At 44.0% G+C, this 17,045-nt stretch overlaps 1 protein-coding gene across 1 annotated transcript in view; it reads left to right on the plus strand.

The window, feature by feature from the left end:
- PALM2AKAP2 (PALM2 and AKAP2 fusion) overlaps positions 1-4,327 on the plus strand; it is a gene marked incomplete in the record, with an annotated part of 417,966 nt that extends 413,639 nt beyond the window's left edge. The window contains 1 exon segment of the mRNA XM_033122412.1: positions 1,087-4,327. Within this exon segment, the coding sequence (XP_032978303.1) occupies positions 1,087-1,185 (99 nt within the window).
- Positions 4,328-17,045: the final 12,718 nt, after the last annotated feature.

Below are 17,045 nucleotides of genomic sequence, written 5' to 3' on the forward strand. Positions count from 1 at the left end.
TGAACCAGAGTTGGCTCTGCTGGACTTTTTAAAACCAGAAACTTCACATCCTAAGCTAATGGCACAATAATTTAATTGGCTTTCATGCATGGGCTTGCTTTTGGTGGAGTGTCATGAAATCGAGCGATTTCTCGTACGTTGGCAACCTAAATATTATTCATCTGGATTTCATCTTGTAACTAAAGCTGGACCAAATTGGCTGAAGTTTCCCCTCAGGAGCCCACAGCTTATTCTAGTGAGCTGGAAGGAGGGAGGCCCTACCCCAGCGGTGGGGAGCCTACTTGGCCTTGACATTGTCACCTTTCTTAGCATCTGTGGCCCTGACGTTGCATCAGAATGCTCAGATTGCTTTTCAGTGTCCTGAAAAGCTCTTTTCTTTTTCACTTAATGCTTTCAGTTTACAGTATACCAAGTAGACTTTCCTGATATAAATGTGGTCACAGCTTATATAGATCCACAAAGCCTGATGGACTGAATCCACACTGGTTCAATTGTTTGGAATTATTTTCTGGTTTGCTTGTGTACAAAGTACCTTAGACAATCGATAGCTGTGCTGTCACTAGTTCCATGAGGATATTGACATTAAAATGAATTAAAATGGAATATTTAGTTTCTCAGCCACACTAGCCCTATTCAAAATGCTCAGTAGGCACATGTGGTTTAGTGGCTACCATATTGGATGGCACAGATACAGCACATTTCCATCAGACAGTGATGATCTATATAGCATGTGTTGTCTATATAGCATGTCTGCTTTGTTGTCTAAAAACTCCATAGAGAGTCAAGTCTAGTTCAAAGAAACTTGCAAACATTTCAGGAAAATCAAATCTCTCTCTGTTGAAAATGATAGGTCAAATAGCAAATAAACTTTGGCTATGGGTGAATACACACCCAGAACCCCAGAACCTCCCACCTCTCCTTTATTTCCATGTCTCTCCTACCTCCCAGATGTACTAGGCACTTTATTACTTTCCTCTCTCATTGGATGCTGTTGAGACAGGGAAAGGAGGAAAGAAACGAAGAAGTTGGTTTGTATACGTAATTAACATCCATGAACTCTGCATAATATTTTCCCTCTCTCTTCAGGTCCTTGAGGCTACACGTGTTAATCGAAGAAAGAGTGCGCTGGCCTTGCGCTGGGAGGCGGGGATCTATGCCAACCAGGAGGAAGAGGACAATGAATAATAAACTTCCTCCATCCAGGAAGCTTCACTGGTGCTTGGGTTACCAAGAAACCAAGCAATTAACACATCAAAGCATTTTAATGGGATATTTATTAAAGTGCAAACAAACTCAGCAATCCTTATGTAGACCAGAAGCTGCAATAGACAATGGCGAAAAATAAAGTGAAAAGACCATCCATCAAACTCTTAACACCCAGGAGTCAACAGAGAAAGGAATTTTTGTGACTCAAAGACTCTCCTAGATTTGGACCAATCTATAACGGATCCACAAGGACAAAGAAGTTATAAGCAAGTCAACATGGTTGCTGCAGGCAGAACTGAGACTGACCTTGGGTGGTGAGAACAAATATGATGGGGCCATTTAGAGAGCAATAGAGCCCAAGCTGGTGCAATCTCCACGACATAGGATATTTGTCTGCACCGATTTCCCACCCATCCCAGCATCAGAGGTGTTGGGTTAACATTATTTACTTCTGCAGCCATAAAACGAATACGGTTTCTCTCCAGATTTGCCGAGAAGAGGCAATTATGATTCCATTTCTCTTACATTTAATTGTTTTTAATTGGGAGCAATGAATGATTGCAATACACAAAAATCCATATTTTTAAGACAATGTTTCTTCATGTTGCAAACACAATCTATCTACATTAGGAGGTTGAGAAAGGGGGAGAAAGCCAAACCAAATGGATCATTTTAGCTTTAGGATTTCATCTGCTTATAATATTGACTGATCTGTAGTTTATGAGAACTCATTTTCACAATTATGTTTCTTCACATGAAAACTATATTTAGTGGGCAACAACTATTTTTATGATGGGATGGGGGAATATATACATGTATAAAACCTGTATACATTGAACAGCCTGGTTCAAGAGGGTAGGGGTATTTTTAGAGTGGCAATAATCGAAAAAAGGGCGAACTCTGCCTTAGAGAGACAGATGACAAGAAATAAAAAGGGGTTTATATTTTATATTATAAAGTGGACCTTAGGGGTGGTAGGAAGAAAGAGATTATTTTGGGTCAATCAGAAATGAAACATGAAAGAAAGGTCATGAAGGTAGAAAGAGATGAAGGGAGGGAGAAAGAGTAGGAAAATAAGGAAGTAAGAGATATTTTTGCTGAGCAATCAGTGTTTTTCAGGATCATACAGAGAAAAATATAGAATAGAAATTTAAGTGCAGGCCTGGGATCAGCTACAAATCCTAAAGATGGTGTATGTGTGTGTGTGTGTGTGTGTGTATGTGTGTACGTACACATCCTTTGTGTGTTTGTGTATGTGCATGAGTAAGGGTGTGTGTGTGTGTGTGTGTGTGTGTGTGCACGTGTGTGGCTGTGGATTAAAATTCCAGAATGATCATGGGACAAGAATGTACAGTTATTTCCTCCAAAGCTGTTAGCCAGCGTCAGGAGTGAGTGAGAATTTCTTTTTTATGAAAAGGGATATAGAGGCACCGAGCTGATGCAGTATTTGTAATATTAAATTGACCTAACATGGTGTTTGCATGAGTCACAATTGCAGAGTTTTGAGCAGTTTTGTAACTTGACACTTAGGAAGGTATCATATTTATTCTCATGCTTTGTATTCATGCTTATTATATACTGTAGAGGATGCCAGCTTTACTCTTTCTGTCATTTAAAGCAATATGATAAGGGTACTCAATAATTGGGTGCCCTAAATTTCTAGATGAGAAACATTTCGATTCTGGCCATGAGAGAAAAAAACTGACCAGCTTTTTAAAATTTTGTTTTGTTTTAAAACTGGGTTTTTTTGTTTGTTTTTTTAAAAAGCAATAATTAAGTCAGACCTCACTAAAATCCATTTTTGTTTTTATATTGTTGTGTCATAAGCTCTAATATGTTATTCTGACAAGTAGCAATTCCACAAAATTTGTATGTAGATGTTATGCACATTATCTTTTATTAGACTAGTGTTGACTTTAGGGGAAAGTTATTCACAGACAAGTGGTGGGCACAAAGTAAAAATAGAACTGTCTGATAATTTATAAGGATCCTTTAACACTGCTAAGGGAACCTGCTACTTGAAGCCAGATCCTACAGAAGGGCAGTTGGTGCCATCTTTATATATGGTTCATTCTCCTATGAATATTCTGGATGAATATTCAACAGAATGTGTTAGTCATTGGGGACAGATTCCTGCTGCAAGGAATTCATTTTCGGGTGGGGGAGACTGGCATGGAGGCATTCTCAGGAAAACGAGATCTGGGTTAGATTAGACAGGTGAAATGGGAGCACGCAGGAAGGATGCTTTGCCTGAGGATTTCCAGGGATCCCCAGGCAGGCAGGTGAATGAAAACATGGGGCAGCAACTTTGCGTGGCCAAGGGCACAGCAGCAGCTAGGATGCTGGAGAGCAGAGTGCTTCTATGCGTTGCACAATAAAATGAAACGTGCTTCGTGTATTCTGGACCGACTCTGGATCTGGATAACACCATAGACGTGATCTAGACAAAATCCCCCATCTTTCACAAGACGAATCTGTCCTCAGGACTTCACCTGAAGTTTTTTGTTCTGTCGTGAAGGAGACCACCAAGTACCCATCTTAAACCTACTTTTGAGAAGAGAATTTGCAGTTGAAAGGAACGCTTAGGAGGCCACAGTCATGGCATCGCTTTAGAGGCAGACAAATTGGTCTTTGACTATAGCCGATTGAACCAGAGGCACTTACTGCACAGGGGGAGCGGTAGAGCTGGAGTCCTTTGGTCCACACTCCATGTGTAGATAAGGCATCAAATGCAGAGTTTCTGTGACTGTCCCGCAGTCACATAGGTGTTTAACTGTGGCCCTTACGTCTCTCACATTTGCTTGTTCCCTTGTACTGCCTTCTGGATGACTGTTGTCCATTTCCTCCCTCCACTCACTTATGATCCTACTAACATGTAAATGACAGTTCCCTTGGAAGAGGCTGATTTTCTCTGTGCTCATGTGAGTTTTTTATTCACTCAAGAAACATTGGGCCAATGCTTTGTACATAGCACTGTGCTAGGCTCTGGGATCCCAAATGAACCCCTTTTAACTTTCTGAAGATGCAACAGACCCCTGGAGGAAAGTCATTCCTGCCTAATGCAGCAAGAGGGAGAGGCTTGTGGGAAACTTGGCCTCTGTGGCTTGTCCCTGCCCCCAAATAGCACGCAAGCTTGTTAATCTCAACTATAACAAATGTTTAGATTCTGTAGATGTTAAAAGCTTTCCTGAAAGTATTCCATTCTGTAGTGTTTATAGATGTTCACTTTCCTCGCGAGCTGATTAACTCCTGACATGCCTTGGCTTTCTCATCTAGAAATTATGGAGACAGGGTCTGTCAGTGGCAGGAGGCCAGGCTGTTTCTAATCAGATCATACAATGCAATTCCCTTGCCTCTTTACACCCATGCATGCTGCCCACCCTAGAAAATGACATATAAGCAGTATATTGATCAGTGTCCACATATATACACAATACGCACGTGCGCACACGCACACACACACACACACAAAGCGTAATAAGGAACACTAAAACAGAGTTGACTCTTGTCTTTGAAGACAAACATTTTTTTCCAACTAAAAATGGATGTAATTAAACTATGTATTGAAAAAAAGTAGCCTAAGTGTTTAGAGATGGTAAATATATCCAGTTTTAGTGACAGAACCAATTTCCTGAATTTTAAGCATTCAGTGAGTAAGCTGCCAATTTTTGTGTTGCTCTTTACCCAAATGCCTTTTTTCTTTTCTTTTCTTTCTTTTTTTTTTTTTTTTTTTTGTTTTTGGAGGAGGAGGGAGAAAGCAATACTGTGTTTGGACATTATACTCTGTACCTGGCTCTCCTGTGTATGTTAACCACTTAAATGTCATGATTCTGCTTTGGTTTTATAGTGATTGTGAGGCATTCAATGCAAGTATACAATTATTTTCTCATTAAAACCCAGTGTGTGTTGTGTTTTTGTAAATGATGGCTACTTGTTTGACTGGGAGGGAGGTCAGAAGACGGACTTGCCAGTGGCATCCAGTGCCCTGGGCCTCTACTTCTGTGTAGCAGCATCTGCTGCTTGCACATTTGGAACCAAGAAAGCAATGCTAGCTGGTGGAACAGCACTCTAACAGACTGTTCTCAGCACCCCTTTTGCAATGTTGTCTCCAGCTGCCCTGGATAGAAGCCAGAATCTCCGACAGGATCTACCAAAATGGTCTGGGGGCCTCTTGATGAGGTAGGTAGACTCCAAGGTCAAAGAGATGGTTGGTCCAACAGTAAGACAAATGGTAAAACTCAAGCTTTTCATGTGGCTCTTAGATTCTCATTTGTATTATTCCATTCCCAGTACCCATATTTGATTATTTCTCTGAAGAATAGAGAATTTTAGACTTTAAAGAGCATACTAAGACAGGTTAACAGGAAGCTCCCTCCCCAAACTTTCTCAAGCCCTCTCTTCTGCCTGGAGACTCCCCCTTCCGTCTCCAGCTGCCCTGGTCGGTATCTCAACCCCTTGCACTTATATGCCTCCCTGACCTTCTGTTTCCTGCTCTTCCTAAGGCCTTCTTTCCAGCTTCCTCTTAATCTCTCCCTATTTATGTGATTTCTTCCAATCTTTTCCCAACAATATCTTCCTGTTCTGAGCACATGGGGCTTCTCTGGGGAAACTGTCATGGACGGCCTCTTCCAACCTTTATGTCATGAGATTTCTGAATTTGGGGGATGGTGGTGGTGGTGGTGGTGATAGGCCCCTTTGAAAATTTGACCAAACTAATAATTTGTAACATTGACAAAGCACTTTCTGTGGTCTCCATGAGTGTAATCTATTTTTTGCAACTCCTTAGGGTGTACTAGTTTGATTCCCACTTTACACGTCAGTAGGCTGATGCCACATAGCCTGTAAATGGCAGCCCTTGAATTTCAACCTGGGCAATCTGGCTCACGGCATTGCTCTTAACCACTCTTCCCACAGAAACACACATTGTTGGCGACTTCACAGGCAAGGCCCAGTAGATCTGATGATGTGTGTGAGTCCTTGGTGACATCCATCTCTCACTGTACTCCAGGAAGAGTGCTCTAGTGAGTCAAGGCCAAGAATATGATGGAGACCCGAGTCTGAGGGGAGAAGGGTTTTGGTGGGAGCAGCAAAGACGTCTCTTCATTTGGATGGATTCCCTCTGGGCTGTTTTCTTGGGCGTTAACTCTCCCAGGAGATGGTGAGAGAAGATGGCCTGGGCATCCCCGTTGCCAAAAAGGAACCAGAAGTGACTGCAACTGGGGGTCATGCAAATGTGCTAAAACTGAATTGTGATGGTTGCACAACTCACGTGTACTAGAAATTATTGAAGTGTACACTTGAAATGGGTAAACTCTGTGATAGGCACATTATACCACAAAGCTGTAGCCAAAAAAAAAAAGGAAATGAACCAGAATAAGAGTCCAGGGAAGGGGCCAACGAGTCCACACAGCCTTAAGATCGAAAGGAATTAGTGGAGTCCTTCATGCCAACGTGGCCACCAGCCCCAGAGCTAATGAGGAAGAAAGCTTGCTGTCCTGGGGTGTCCCCCAGGAACCAGGAGCAGTGCAGTTGTGATCAGCTGGGGATTCCGGTCCTGGTGTTCTCTCCATTCATCATTAATAACATCTGGTGGCATTAGGCAGTCAGGTGAGTCAAGGTACACGGGACTGAGATTTGGTGGGGGTGGTGCTGGGCACTCAGGCTGTGAAAAGCCCGGGAGTGAGATGGACTCTGGTACGGTCAGAGTAGGAGGTACTTTGGGGGGATTCTTACTGAGGGGGCTCTTCCTGCAAAACCACCAATGCGAGTGGGCTGAGGGCAGGTAGGTGTGATGCAGAGCATCAGTGGGGAGGGAGAGGGAGCCTATGGCCACTACCCCAGGTTCATCTGTTCTTCACTGGTGGCAAAGAGACTATCTTGTGGGCCACACGAGGCCATAAGGTTACTTTGGAGCCTTGCTCATTTTAATTATTGGATTCCTGGGCCACAAGAAAGTGGAGATGATATCCCTCCCTACACAGAACCCACACAACATTCAGAACTGAGCTGCTAAGAGCATGGAAAACAAACGGGGAATTGAAAGGGAGAATGAAAAAAGGTTTTAAATGTACAATAGGACAGGAAGGCAAAGAATGGGGCCTCAGGAAATACCTGAAGATGCCACACACAATTTCTAAATGTTGCTCAAGCATTCAGATGCTTTCTCTCAGAGAAAGAAGGACATGTGCATAAATACTACAGCTTAAACACTTTTTTTCTCCAAAACAGAGTAATCTCAGTGTCAGTGAACCTCACTGGGAGAATAATCCAGACTCTTTGTTCTAAGTTCACAGGTGGTGGGCTCTGAACAACTTGGAATGGATCTGCTGGTACTCTAGGGAAGTAGCACCCCGAATCTCTCCCATCTTGGTTTTTCTCTGCCCTCCCATTTAGACACCATTCTGTCTCTGCAGTCATCTGCTGGTGACGTCGATGTGCCTCTGGAGAGTGCTCTTCTCTGAATTGAGTGGACACCTGCATCCCCTGGAAGGCCCCAAGCCCAGAGTTTCTGATTCAGGAAGTCTGGGTGCAGCCCAAGAACTTTCAACAGCCTGGAGCTGTTGCTGGTCCAGGCACCTTACTGAGAATCACTGGTCTAGAAAGTAAGTAATGGATAGGGTCTGGGCATACCACTTGTGTTTGAAAACTAGGACATTGAAACAGTCACAGATGGTTCTGGGCCATCTTGAATATTTATTGGGGGCTTCTGTGTGTTTGCCCAGCACCTCAACTCACCACTTTGTGGGTCTTGGAGAAGCAGGAACTGAGAGTCCAGCCTGACTCTCAAGTAAAGCCCCTCTGACAGGGTTGAACAGGTTAAGAAGAAAACGTAAAGTGAAGATAGTATCTATATATGTTCAGACTTTAATTTCAGGGTAAGATCAAGGGACTAATTGGACTATTGGAAGAAGTTTTTATTGCGTAGGGTGACAGCAAAATCAGGGCTCAATAATATAAATTTGTTTGAATAATACGGTTGCCTAATTTAGGATGAGATACAAAATAAGAGGTAATTCTCATTTGGTCTAGAGCAGCATGTCTCAATTCTGACTCCTTGTGAATCACCTGAAGAGCTTCAGCGTTTGGATTCAATTCGTCTGGGTTGGAGCCAGGCATTAATATATATTAAAAGCATCCCAGGGGCACTGAGCATCCCTGTCCAGCGCCGTGGATCCAAACCCACAGAGCATTAGGAGCCTCTGGGAGGTTTTTAAAGATATTAGTGCTTGAGCCTCTTCCCTAGATATTGTGATTTATTTCCTCTAAATGGGGCTCAAACACGGGTATGTTTTAGGAGCTTGCCAGGTGTAGCCAGGATTATGAATCACTAGTCTCGTGGAGAAAAGTGTTTGCTTCATGACCTGATCATGACTTCAGAAAGTTCTTGGGGGGGGGGAGGGGTGACATCAAAGTGAAATTAGTAAAAGATCTTGAGGGGCTGAACTGGCCCATCTCACTGGTCCCAGGAGACAGGGCAGGTTGGTGATTGTCGGGGAGGCTTTGCAAAGCTGCAATTGTCACTTCTCTCCTACTTTCAGCTCTCCTCCCACTAGGAAATGCCATGCCTCTGGCTGACAGCAGGTCCAGCTATTAAAACTTTTGGGTTAAACAAGTCACAAGGGATAAGCAAGTCACAAGGGAGTGCCAGAGGCATGTTCTAACCTGTAATAGGTGTGCCTGGAGAAAGAGCGCAAATGGACAAAGGCCAAAAATGACACAGGGCAATCTGGCAGATGAAGCCATGGCCATTTTTTCCACATTTCCTGATAAGTGCTTGCCGATTTTCGTGGCACAAATAGTCCTAGAATGGCTGATTTTAAGATACCAACAGTTGAACAACTGGTTCACAAAATTCCTGGATACTGAAGAATTGGTGGAGAACAAAACTACTGTGATTAGAAGACACACAGGATGACCCAGAGATGTAGGGCCAAAGCCCTTATTAATAAGAGCCTTCATTTGCCTGGAGCGGCTCTTATGAACCAGTTACAACAGGTAGTGATCAGGGATTCAGGATTCTGACCATCTGATCACAATCCATCCTGGAGAACATTTAGTTAGCAAATAGTTATTGGTGCTTAGTATGTATCAAGCTCTGGTCGTATAAGAACAAATGAAAAAGGGGGTTGTTCAGATGGTTTCAACCGGAATTTCGGAAGCTCATTGGTAATGTGGGACAAACCTGCTCCAAGGTCCGACAATGTTCCCACACCTGCCTATTAAATAGAGCCACCCAAGGATAACCTGTACTGTCTTAGCATACTTTTAATTTTTCCTCTTACTGTAGGACCCATAAAGTTGTATTCTGGGTGAGAGAGAGAGAGAGAGAGAGAGAGAGAGAGAGAGAGAGAGAGAGAGAAAGAGAGAGAGATCCAAGTGATAAGGTGTTTAATAAAACCCAGAAAGATTCAGAACTCACCAGCAGAAGGTCAAAAGGTGCTAGGAACTTGCAAGGAGACATTTAGTAAGGAATTTCCCAAGATGAACATGAAGGCTACAAAAGCACCTCACTGATAACTGGAAGGGTGGAGGGAGTTCCTCTCACTATCTTCAATGTTTTCTGTTGACTAAAGATGTCACTATTGTCTGCAAGTATGAAATGTGGCCAGTAGGTGGCAGTAGTCCCTAAAATAAAAACAGCTTCCTCAGCCATGAGCCTTCCGGGGGAATCAGGAGGTTGTTTTCATGCTCCACACTAGACAGGACTCCATTGAGATCTACAGGTAGCTAACGCAAAACCACCACTTCTGCGATCCTACATTCAGGTCAAATGTGACATTATACTTAAATTTCAGTGGAAAACTGCCCATTGCCACCAGATGGCAGCAGACACCTGCATGCTTCTACCGATAATGCTCCATAATTCTTAAGAGCTAGCTAGCTCTGTACCAGTCACTGTGCTGAGCACTTTACAGGGATTATTTCATTCATTTCTTACAACACTCCTTTGCTGTACATACTATTAGCATCAGCTCTGTTTTATAAACGAGGAAACTCACACTCAGAGTTTGAATAATTTGCTGCAGGTGACATGACCAGTGGGGAAAGAAGGCTCCAAACCCAGGCAGTTCATACCAAAGCCTGTGTTCTTACCTCCCAAACTGTCCTTCCCATCGATTTGATTCGATAGCAGACAAGCCTCCAGTCTTGGTTCTGGGCCAGCTCTGCTTTCTCTCAGACCAGGAGAGCCTGTCTTTCGCACAGATCTGCACGAAGAGGGAGCTGGTACTACCGGCAGCTGGAAACTGGGCTTGTATATTGAAGTGGCTAAGGCATGTGGCTATGGGTATATGAGTGGGGCAATCACAGTCTCTACTGTCACTGAGAGCCAATACCAACGAAAATTCTGGCTTTTCCCAACAACTTCCCTGAGCCCATAGGCATGTGGGCTAAATTATCACACATGCCTACTGAGTTATGCAAATGTTCTAGAGCTCTCCAGCTCTCCCACTCGAAGCATCTGTTTTCTTTGGCTCTTCCTGTTCACGTGTACATACATACACACATATTACAGGATCACCCCAATTCTAGGTGCCCGTTTTTGTTTTGGGTAGGGTAAAGCCAGACTGTCAACAGAGACCCAATAATTAATTCAGTGGCTGAAAGAAGAGAGAAGTTTATTTCTCTCACATTACAGTCCAGGGGGGGCATTTGAGGTCTGCGGGAAGACTTATTTGAAGCAGCACATTAGAAGCTCAAACTTTTTCCACCCTGTTCCTCCACCACCTCCAGGACCTGTTGTCCTGGGCATGGTCCAGCCTTAGGAAATGGTAAGATGCAGTAAAGTCATTTATTGGAATAATAGGTGTGCCCATTCTCTGGATCCTCAGTAGCTCTGACTTCCCTCAGTTTACTAAGACAGACAGTAGACTGGCTTCTAGAGATTAGGAAACAGTAATTCTAGAATTTCCACTGCAACCACAAAAGCTGGCAAGGGAACAACTCAAACAAAGCTTAAAGGAATAAGTTGTTAAAAATTTGATTAAGGTTGTATATCCTCCCTAACTATGCATCCCACGTAGAGTTTATCCTTTCCCATAGGCATGACAGCACAAACTATGGGAAGAAGAATAGTTGCCAGGACAAATGAGAGGAACACAGAACCGCCCACTGATCCTGGAAAGTCCTCTGGATTGATCAGCGTACCCCCTCTATCTTAACACAAAGGATAACACACGCCTCCTTGTACAACACGGAGGTCACAGGAACGCCCACCTTCCACAAATCGTACATATCACGGCAGCAGTGTAGGCATGTTTCACAAGGACTCATGGGGAGGCTTAGCCTGGATGGTGAAGTCACAAGGACAGTCACTCACAGATACAAATAAGTTGACTGTGTTCACATGTCCCTCAGTCACGTTACCTGTGTCTCACTCCAGTGTAGCTGAGGGCTTTTTGGCTTCTTGGGCCAGGTAGCTGCTTGTAGTGGTGTTAGTTTCTCTGACTGAGTCGCAAGCCATACAGACTGACCCAAAGAAGGTTCTGGTGGCTGCTGAATATGTTTGCCATGTCATTTAGTCTGGGTTAATCTCGGCTCCTTTGGAATGACCACATGCTTAACTCCAGAGCTGCTGGAGCATGATAGTGAGCCTTCACTAATACTATAGAATTTATTAACTAAAGATAAAGGATGTTCTCTAACCATGAGTTCATGAGTTGTTTCGGGAGGGATGTACCAGCCTACCAGATGCTTAGTAATAATAATTGGGTTTATGAAACGCATATGGTCTTAGTGGAGCCTGGGATGGGGGAGGGGTGACATTTAAGGCTGGCCACATGGCTGGAACATAGGTAGAGGACCAGCTCAATATAAGAGACCCCCGTCCCCGCCCCCCCACGAGGAAACTTTGGGCTTCTAGTGCTCAGGTGCCTTGCATGTACACTGGTGGCAGTGCAAGACCTGTGTGACTGAGCGATGGGACGGGAGGACAAAGAACCTGTGCCTGAGAGTGAGAGCCCTTTTGATGCATATGTCTCCCCTGTCATTCCTGCATTGCATTATTTGCTTGTAACAAGGCTGTCTGAGTATAAGCTGAATCCTATTTAGCAGTAGAACATTTAACCTAATTAATTGTAATTAACACACGTATCTTCTTGATGGATCTTTATACGCTAAATGTCACCTAATCCAGCTGCTTGCTAGATGCACTTGGTCCTTAGCAATCAGTCTGGTGACTTGGAAAGGTAAAGGCTTATTACCGTGTTTCCCCAAAAATAAAAGCCAGGCAATCAGCTCTAATGTGTCTTTTGGAGCAAAAATTAATATAAGACCCGGTCTTGTTTTACTGTAAGACCAGGAATGTAATGTAATACAATACAATATAATATAATGTAATATAATATAATATAATATAATATAATATAATATAATATAATATAATATAATATAATAGACTGGGTCTTATATTAATTTTTGTTCCAAAAGACGCGTTAGAGCTGATTGTCCGGCTAGGTCTTATTTTTGGAGAAACACGGTGTCTATCACATGAATAGTGTTGCTGTGAACATGCGTGTACGTGGTATTGCAGTATCATATAATTCTATGTTTAACCTCATACATAACCTTTAACCACGCCCACATCAGGAGTTGCCAATTAAAAGAGGTTGTTAGAGAGAATGTTCAGTGAGCTCAGAGTCCCACCCCACAGAGAGGGGGATGCCTGCCTCTTTTTTAAGCTAAGAGACCGGGGACTTAAAGAGGTCCTCCAGCAGCTTGTTACGGAGATTGTGGAACATGTGAATTGGTAATTGACACACCTGAGAACCCCAAGGGCTCCAGGCTATAGCTGCCGGCAACAACATAGCAAAGAGACATAGCTATATGAGTTTAACCCCTTCTCCAGAATGTGTGGGTGCAAAGCATGGTGTGGGTTTCCTATGGAGCATCTCATTCAAGAGGACGGGCGTGAGGTTTTCTGAGATCCTGTACACAAGGACTATCTGGGAACAACAGCAGAAAGGAGGTGGCGGTTCACCCGTGGGCCCCGGAGCTGCAGACAGGTGACAAGCAGCCAGAGCCTCACCCTCAGAGTTCCTGAGTCAGTAGGTCTGGGTGGGGCCAGAGAATTCTCATTTCTGACATATTCCCAGGTGACGCTGATACTTCTGGCCCTGGTCCACAGAACACACTTTGAGAACCACTGAACTGGCCTAGAAGAGATTGGCTGGAAGGCCACTGGTCGTCCCAATCACTCTGAAAGTTTTCAGTATCTTTAAAACACTCTGAAAACAACTCTTTGCCCATCCTCTTCACCTCTGGCTAAAAACCACAGAGGGAGTTTTCCGGAGCTTCTTGCCCAAAACTTTCCAGGCCCTTCCTTGCCCTAAAAGCATTTCTCATCGTAATCACTGAATACTCCTTCATCTGAACTTCTAGTTCATCTCCAGAAGAATTGGGAAATTAGAGAAACCTCCAACAAGAAGTGACCAACATGTTTCTGGTTCCCCGTATGATGAAGGACAGAAAGTTGGCCCTACTGAGGAAGCACAAGGTTTTCTCTCCCCACCCTTTAGCCTAAAAGAGGACACAGTCGACCTGCACGTCGGTAGGAAGGACCATGGCCCTTCAGGTCAACTTTCTTTTTCAGAAGGTCCTGTGTGGATCACTTCCTATCTTTGCACCCACAGAGCTGGTGTGATCAAATAGGTTTGGGTTGCCTCCGACACATATATAGGACTGCTGCCCACCCCCCTGAAAAGTCAAGTAGAAGAAGAGTGGAACCCACCGGAGAGGGGACATAAACATCTTGACGAGTGCTGCGCTCGGCCTCAGAGAAAAGCCTCTGTCCCTTATCTGTGACTCCAGTTTACAGAACGTCTGGTCCAAAGGTCTGAATGCTGATCGCACATGACACTTGCCAGGGGAGCTTTCAAAAAGTCCTCATGCTCAAGACCAGCCCATCTAGACAGGCAGCTGTTTAAAAAAAAAAGAAAAAAGAAATGAAAACAAATGTCCACCAAAGGACATGCAAAAAAGAATGATATTAGCTTTATTCCCAATGGCAAAAAATGGGAACAGGACAATGGAAAAATAAATGGTGGTTGATTACTGAAAAGAGGCTGAAGTGAACTTTCTGGCATCATGCTAGAAATGTATCTCTTGTCTGTATCACACAAGTGTGTGTATCTGTCTATAGCTGTGAAAATGAGTATATAGATTAAAATAAGTTTTCGAGCTATATGCAAGATTCGTGTACTTCCCACACTTCACATATTTTATATCTTCATGAAAAAGAAAAATATAGAATACTGATGCTGGGGCCCTACCTCAGAAATTGTAATGTAATGGAATATCCTCTAAGCTTCCTGATGATTCACTTGTGCGACCAGGGTAGAGAAACACTGTCTTACAGGACAGGGCCAACCTTGGTGGGAGCCGGAAGCTAGCGGGGCAAAAAGGGGCCTCACAGCTTGTGGAAGGCCCACCTCACCAGGGTTTTGTCACAGCATGTCCTTGTTTTGAGTCGCCTTTGCGCACACACCCTTTAGGGACTGGTGGTGGTGCCATCTTTCCATCGACCTTGCCAGCATGTGGTAGAGCTCAGCAGAGAGAAGCCTGGGATTTGGGGGGAGGTAATCTCCCCCAGTCCCAGGTGGTGAGTGTAGCCACGGGTGTTGCGGGCAGCTCCTTAAAAGAAGGTCAAGGCTCTGGTGTTAAGGGAGAACATAGCATGTGGAATGTGAGGTGGGCAGTGGCAGGAGAGGAGAACGGACAGGCTCTCCCAGGCCCTCCGACAGCACTTGCATTTCTTATGAAGGGAAGCAGCTCCTGCATTGGGAAAATAGAGGCTAACATGTATCCGGTTGCTGATAGTGATTTCGAGGGCCAGTTCAGATTCACCTGAAAATCTCTTGGAGTTTAGGTTAGCAGAAGAAGCAAGGTGTGCCACCACCAGCCTCTTCATCCACCTATTTCTCCGCCAGGGCAGAGGGCTTGGCAGGCTGCCAAGTCTTGATTATGATCCTGGATTTGGGGAATTCAGGAGGTGAGTTCCTACATAGGCAGGTTGTGGATTCATCAGTGAACAGACGAAGGGGAGATGAAAGGATTAGTGGGTGTTTTGTCTTTTTAGGTGGAAGCAGAGGAGAAAACGTAATGTGATTGTCACAAACCCAAGGCCAAGAAATAAAATTAAAATCAAAAGTTCAGTCCCTGAACACTGTTTCTAGGAAGCCTATTGTTCATTAGCTGTGGGAGAAACACAATCATAGCAGGTAAAAAAGCAAAAACAAAAACAAAAAACTTAAGAAATTTATGTGCAGATGGAAAATGTTGAAAGGAGATGAATTGGGTCTTTCTCAACAATAAGGAAGTGACCTAAAAGGGATGTTTGTACAGAGTAGGGATAACCAATGCCCCAAAGGCTGGGGAAAGGTTAGGTTTCAGGAAGTGGTATGTCAATCAAAGAATGTCCAGCCTATAGAAAAGTTTCATAAGAGTTTATCTGAACCAAAAATTTGACATGCCTGGGAGCAAAATCCGAGTACATTGAGAAAATGCTCTGGAGAATGTCAGTTTTGCAGCTTTTTAAAAATTAATATATATTAGAATTGAGGGAGAAAACTTAAGGAAGTTACATGCAATCCTTCGGTGGTAGATTAAGGGAGTGGGAGAAAGCAAAGTGGGGAAATGTCTGGGATTAGATAAAGAGCAAAATGGATAAACACTTCTTTTATACTGGTGAGTACAGGATAGTTAATAATTAACATTTATAGCACACAGAGACAGTCTGCCAAGAACAAGATAACAATGAGGGGTTCTGTGGTCTTGTGCTTTGGTGCCAGCAGTTACGCCTTTGAGGAGTCTAGAAAAGAAAATTACTCTGACATTTCAAAAGTATGTTATTCTAGATGCATAAGAACAGTGGACAGGGCTCTCTTAAGGTCAAGATTGGCCTTTGCTAAGGAAGCTATAAGCCTGGGACCTGACAGCCCACCCTGATAGGAATTTATGATTAGACCATCCTGTGTGATTCTTTTCCGTCACTGGGATTGTCAGCTCTGCCATGTACCCTCCCCACCCCAAAGCTTGTCATGTTTATTACATAGCCCGTTTTTCATTCACAAGTATTTAGAAAAAGTCATATGGTTCTCTCTGTCCTCTAGATAGGAGCACCAATGTCACCACTGGCTGTTTCAATTAAAAAACATTTGAAGGGGATTTCCCAGCTATGGTGACATAGAGATCAGTGAGGAGACGTAGTCAGAAGAAAGTAGTTTAACATGGTAGTGTTAAAAGATAAACTGAGGCATATTAAAAAATTTAAGAGTTTATTTGAGCAAAAAACATTTAAAATTTTGGGGCCTGCTGTGAGTAAATGAGACTGGGACAACCACAGCCAGCAAAGGGAGGTGGACCTTTGTGGGGACAGAGACCCAGAGAGCAGTGTCCAGGCTCTCGGCCTCATGTGGAAAGGTGCTGGCTCGGGTAGTAGACGGCCGTCGGCTGTGGCTAGCTGGCTGTCAGCTGTAACCATTGAGCCATTGGCCACTCATATAACTGCCGTGGCTACGTTGAGGAGTCGAGGAGAGTCGGTGGGTTGGCAGCAAAGCGGACAGCAGGTCGCACGTTGTGTGAACCCAGCCTCCAGTGAGACCATAGTGGTATGACTCCCCTACCTATGGCTCTGTGGGTGTTCCTTTTTGGCCTCACCACATCCTGTGTTCTTATGTGGGGAGCAGGACCAGAGACCCCACAGGCCGCTCCGCACGACAACCTTTCATGCACTGGGGTTGGGGGCAGGGAGGCTCGTGCAGCAGGAGTAGGCATAACCATTCTCACCAAGGACCCCCAGTGCTAGGGGAAGTGGAGTCCCCTCATCCGCAGGAGCCTGTGGG

Source organism: Rhinolophus ferrumequinum, chromosome 12 (genome assembly GCF_004115265.2).
Source record: "Rhinolophus ferrumequinum isolate MPI-CBG mRhiFer1 chromosome 12, mRhiFer1_v1.p, whole genome shotgun sequence".
In the NCBI taxonomy this organism is placed as follows: domain Eukaryota; kingdom Metazoa; phylum Chordata; class Mammalia; order Chiroptera; family Rhinolophidae; genus Rhinolophus; species Rhinolophus ferrumequinum.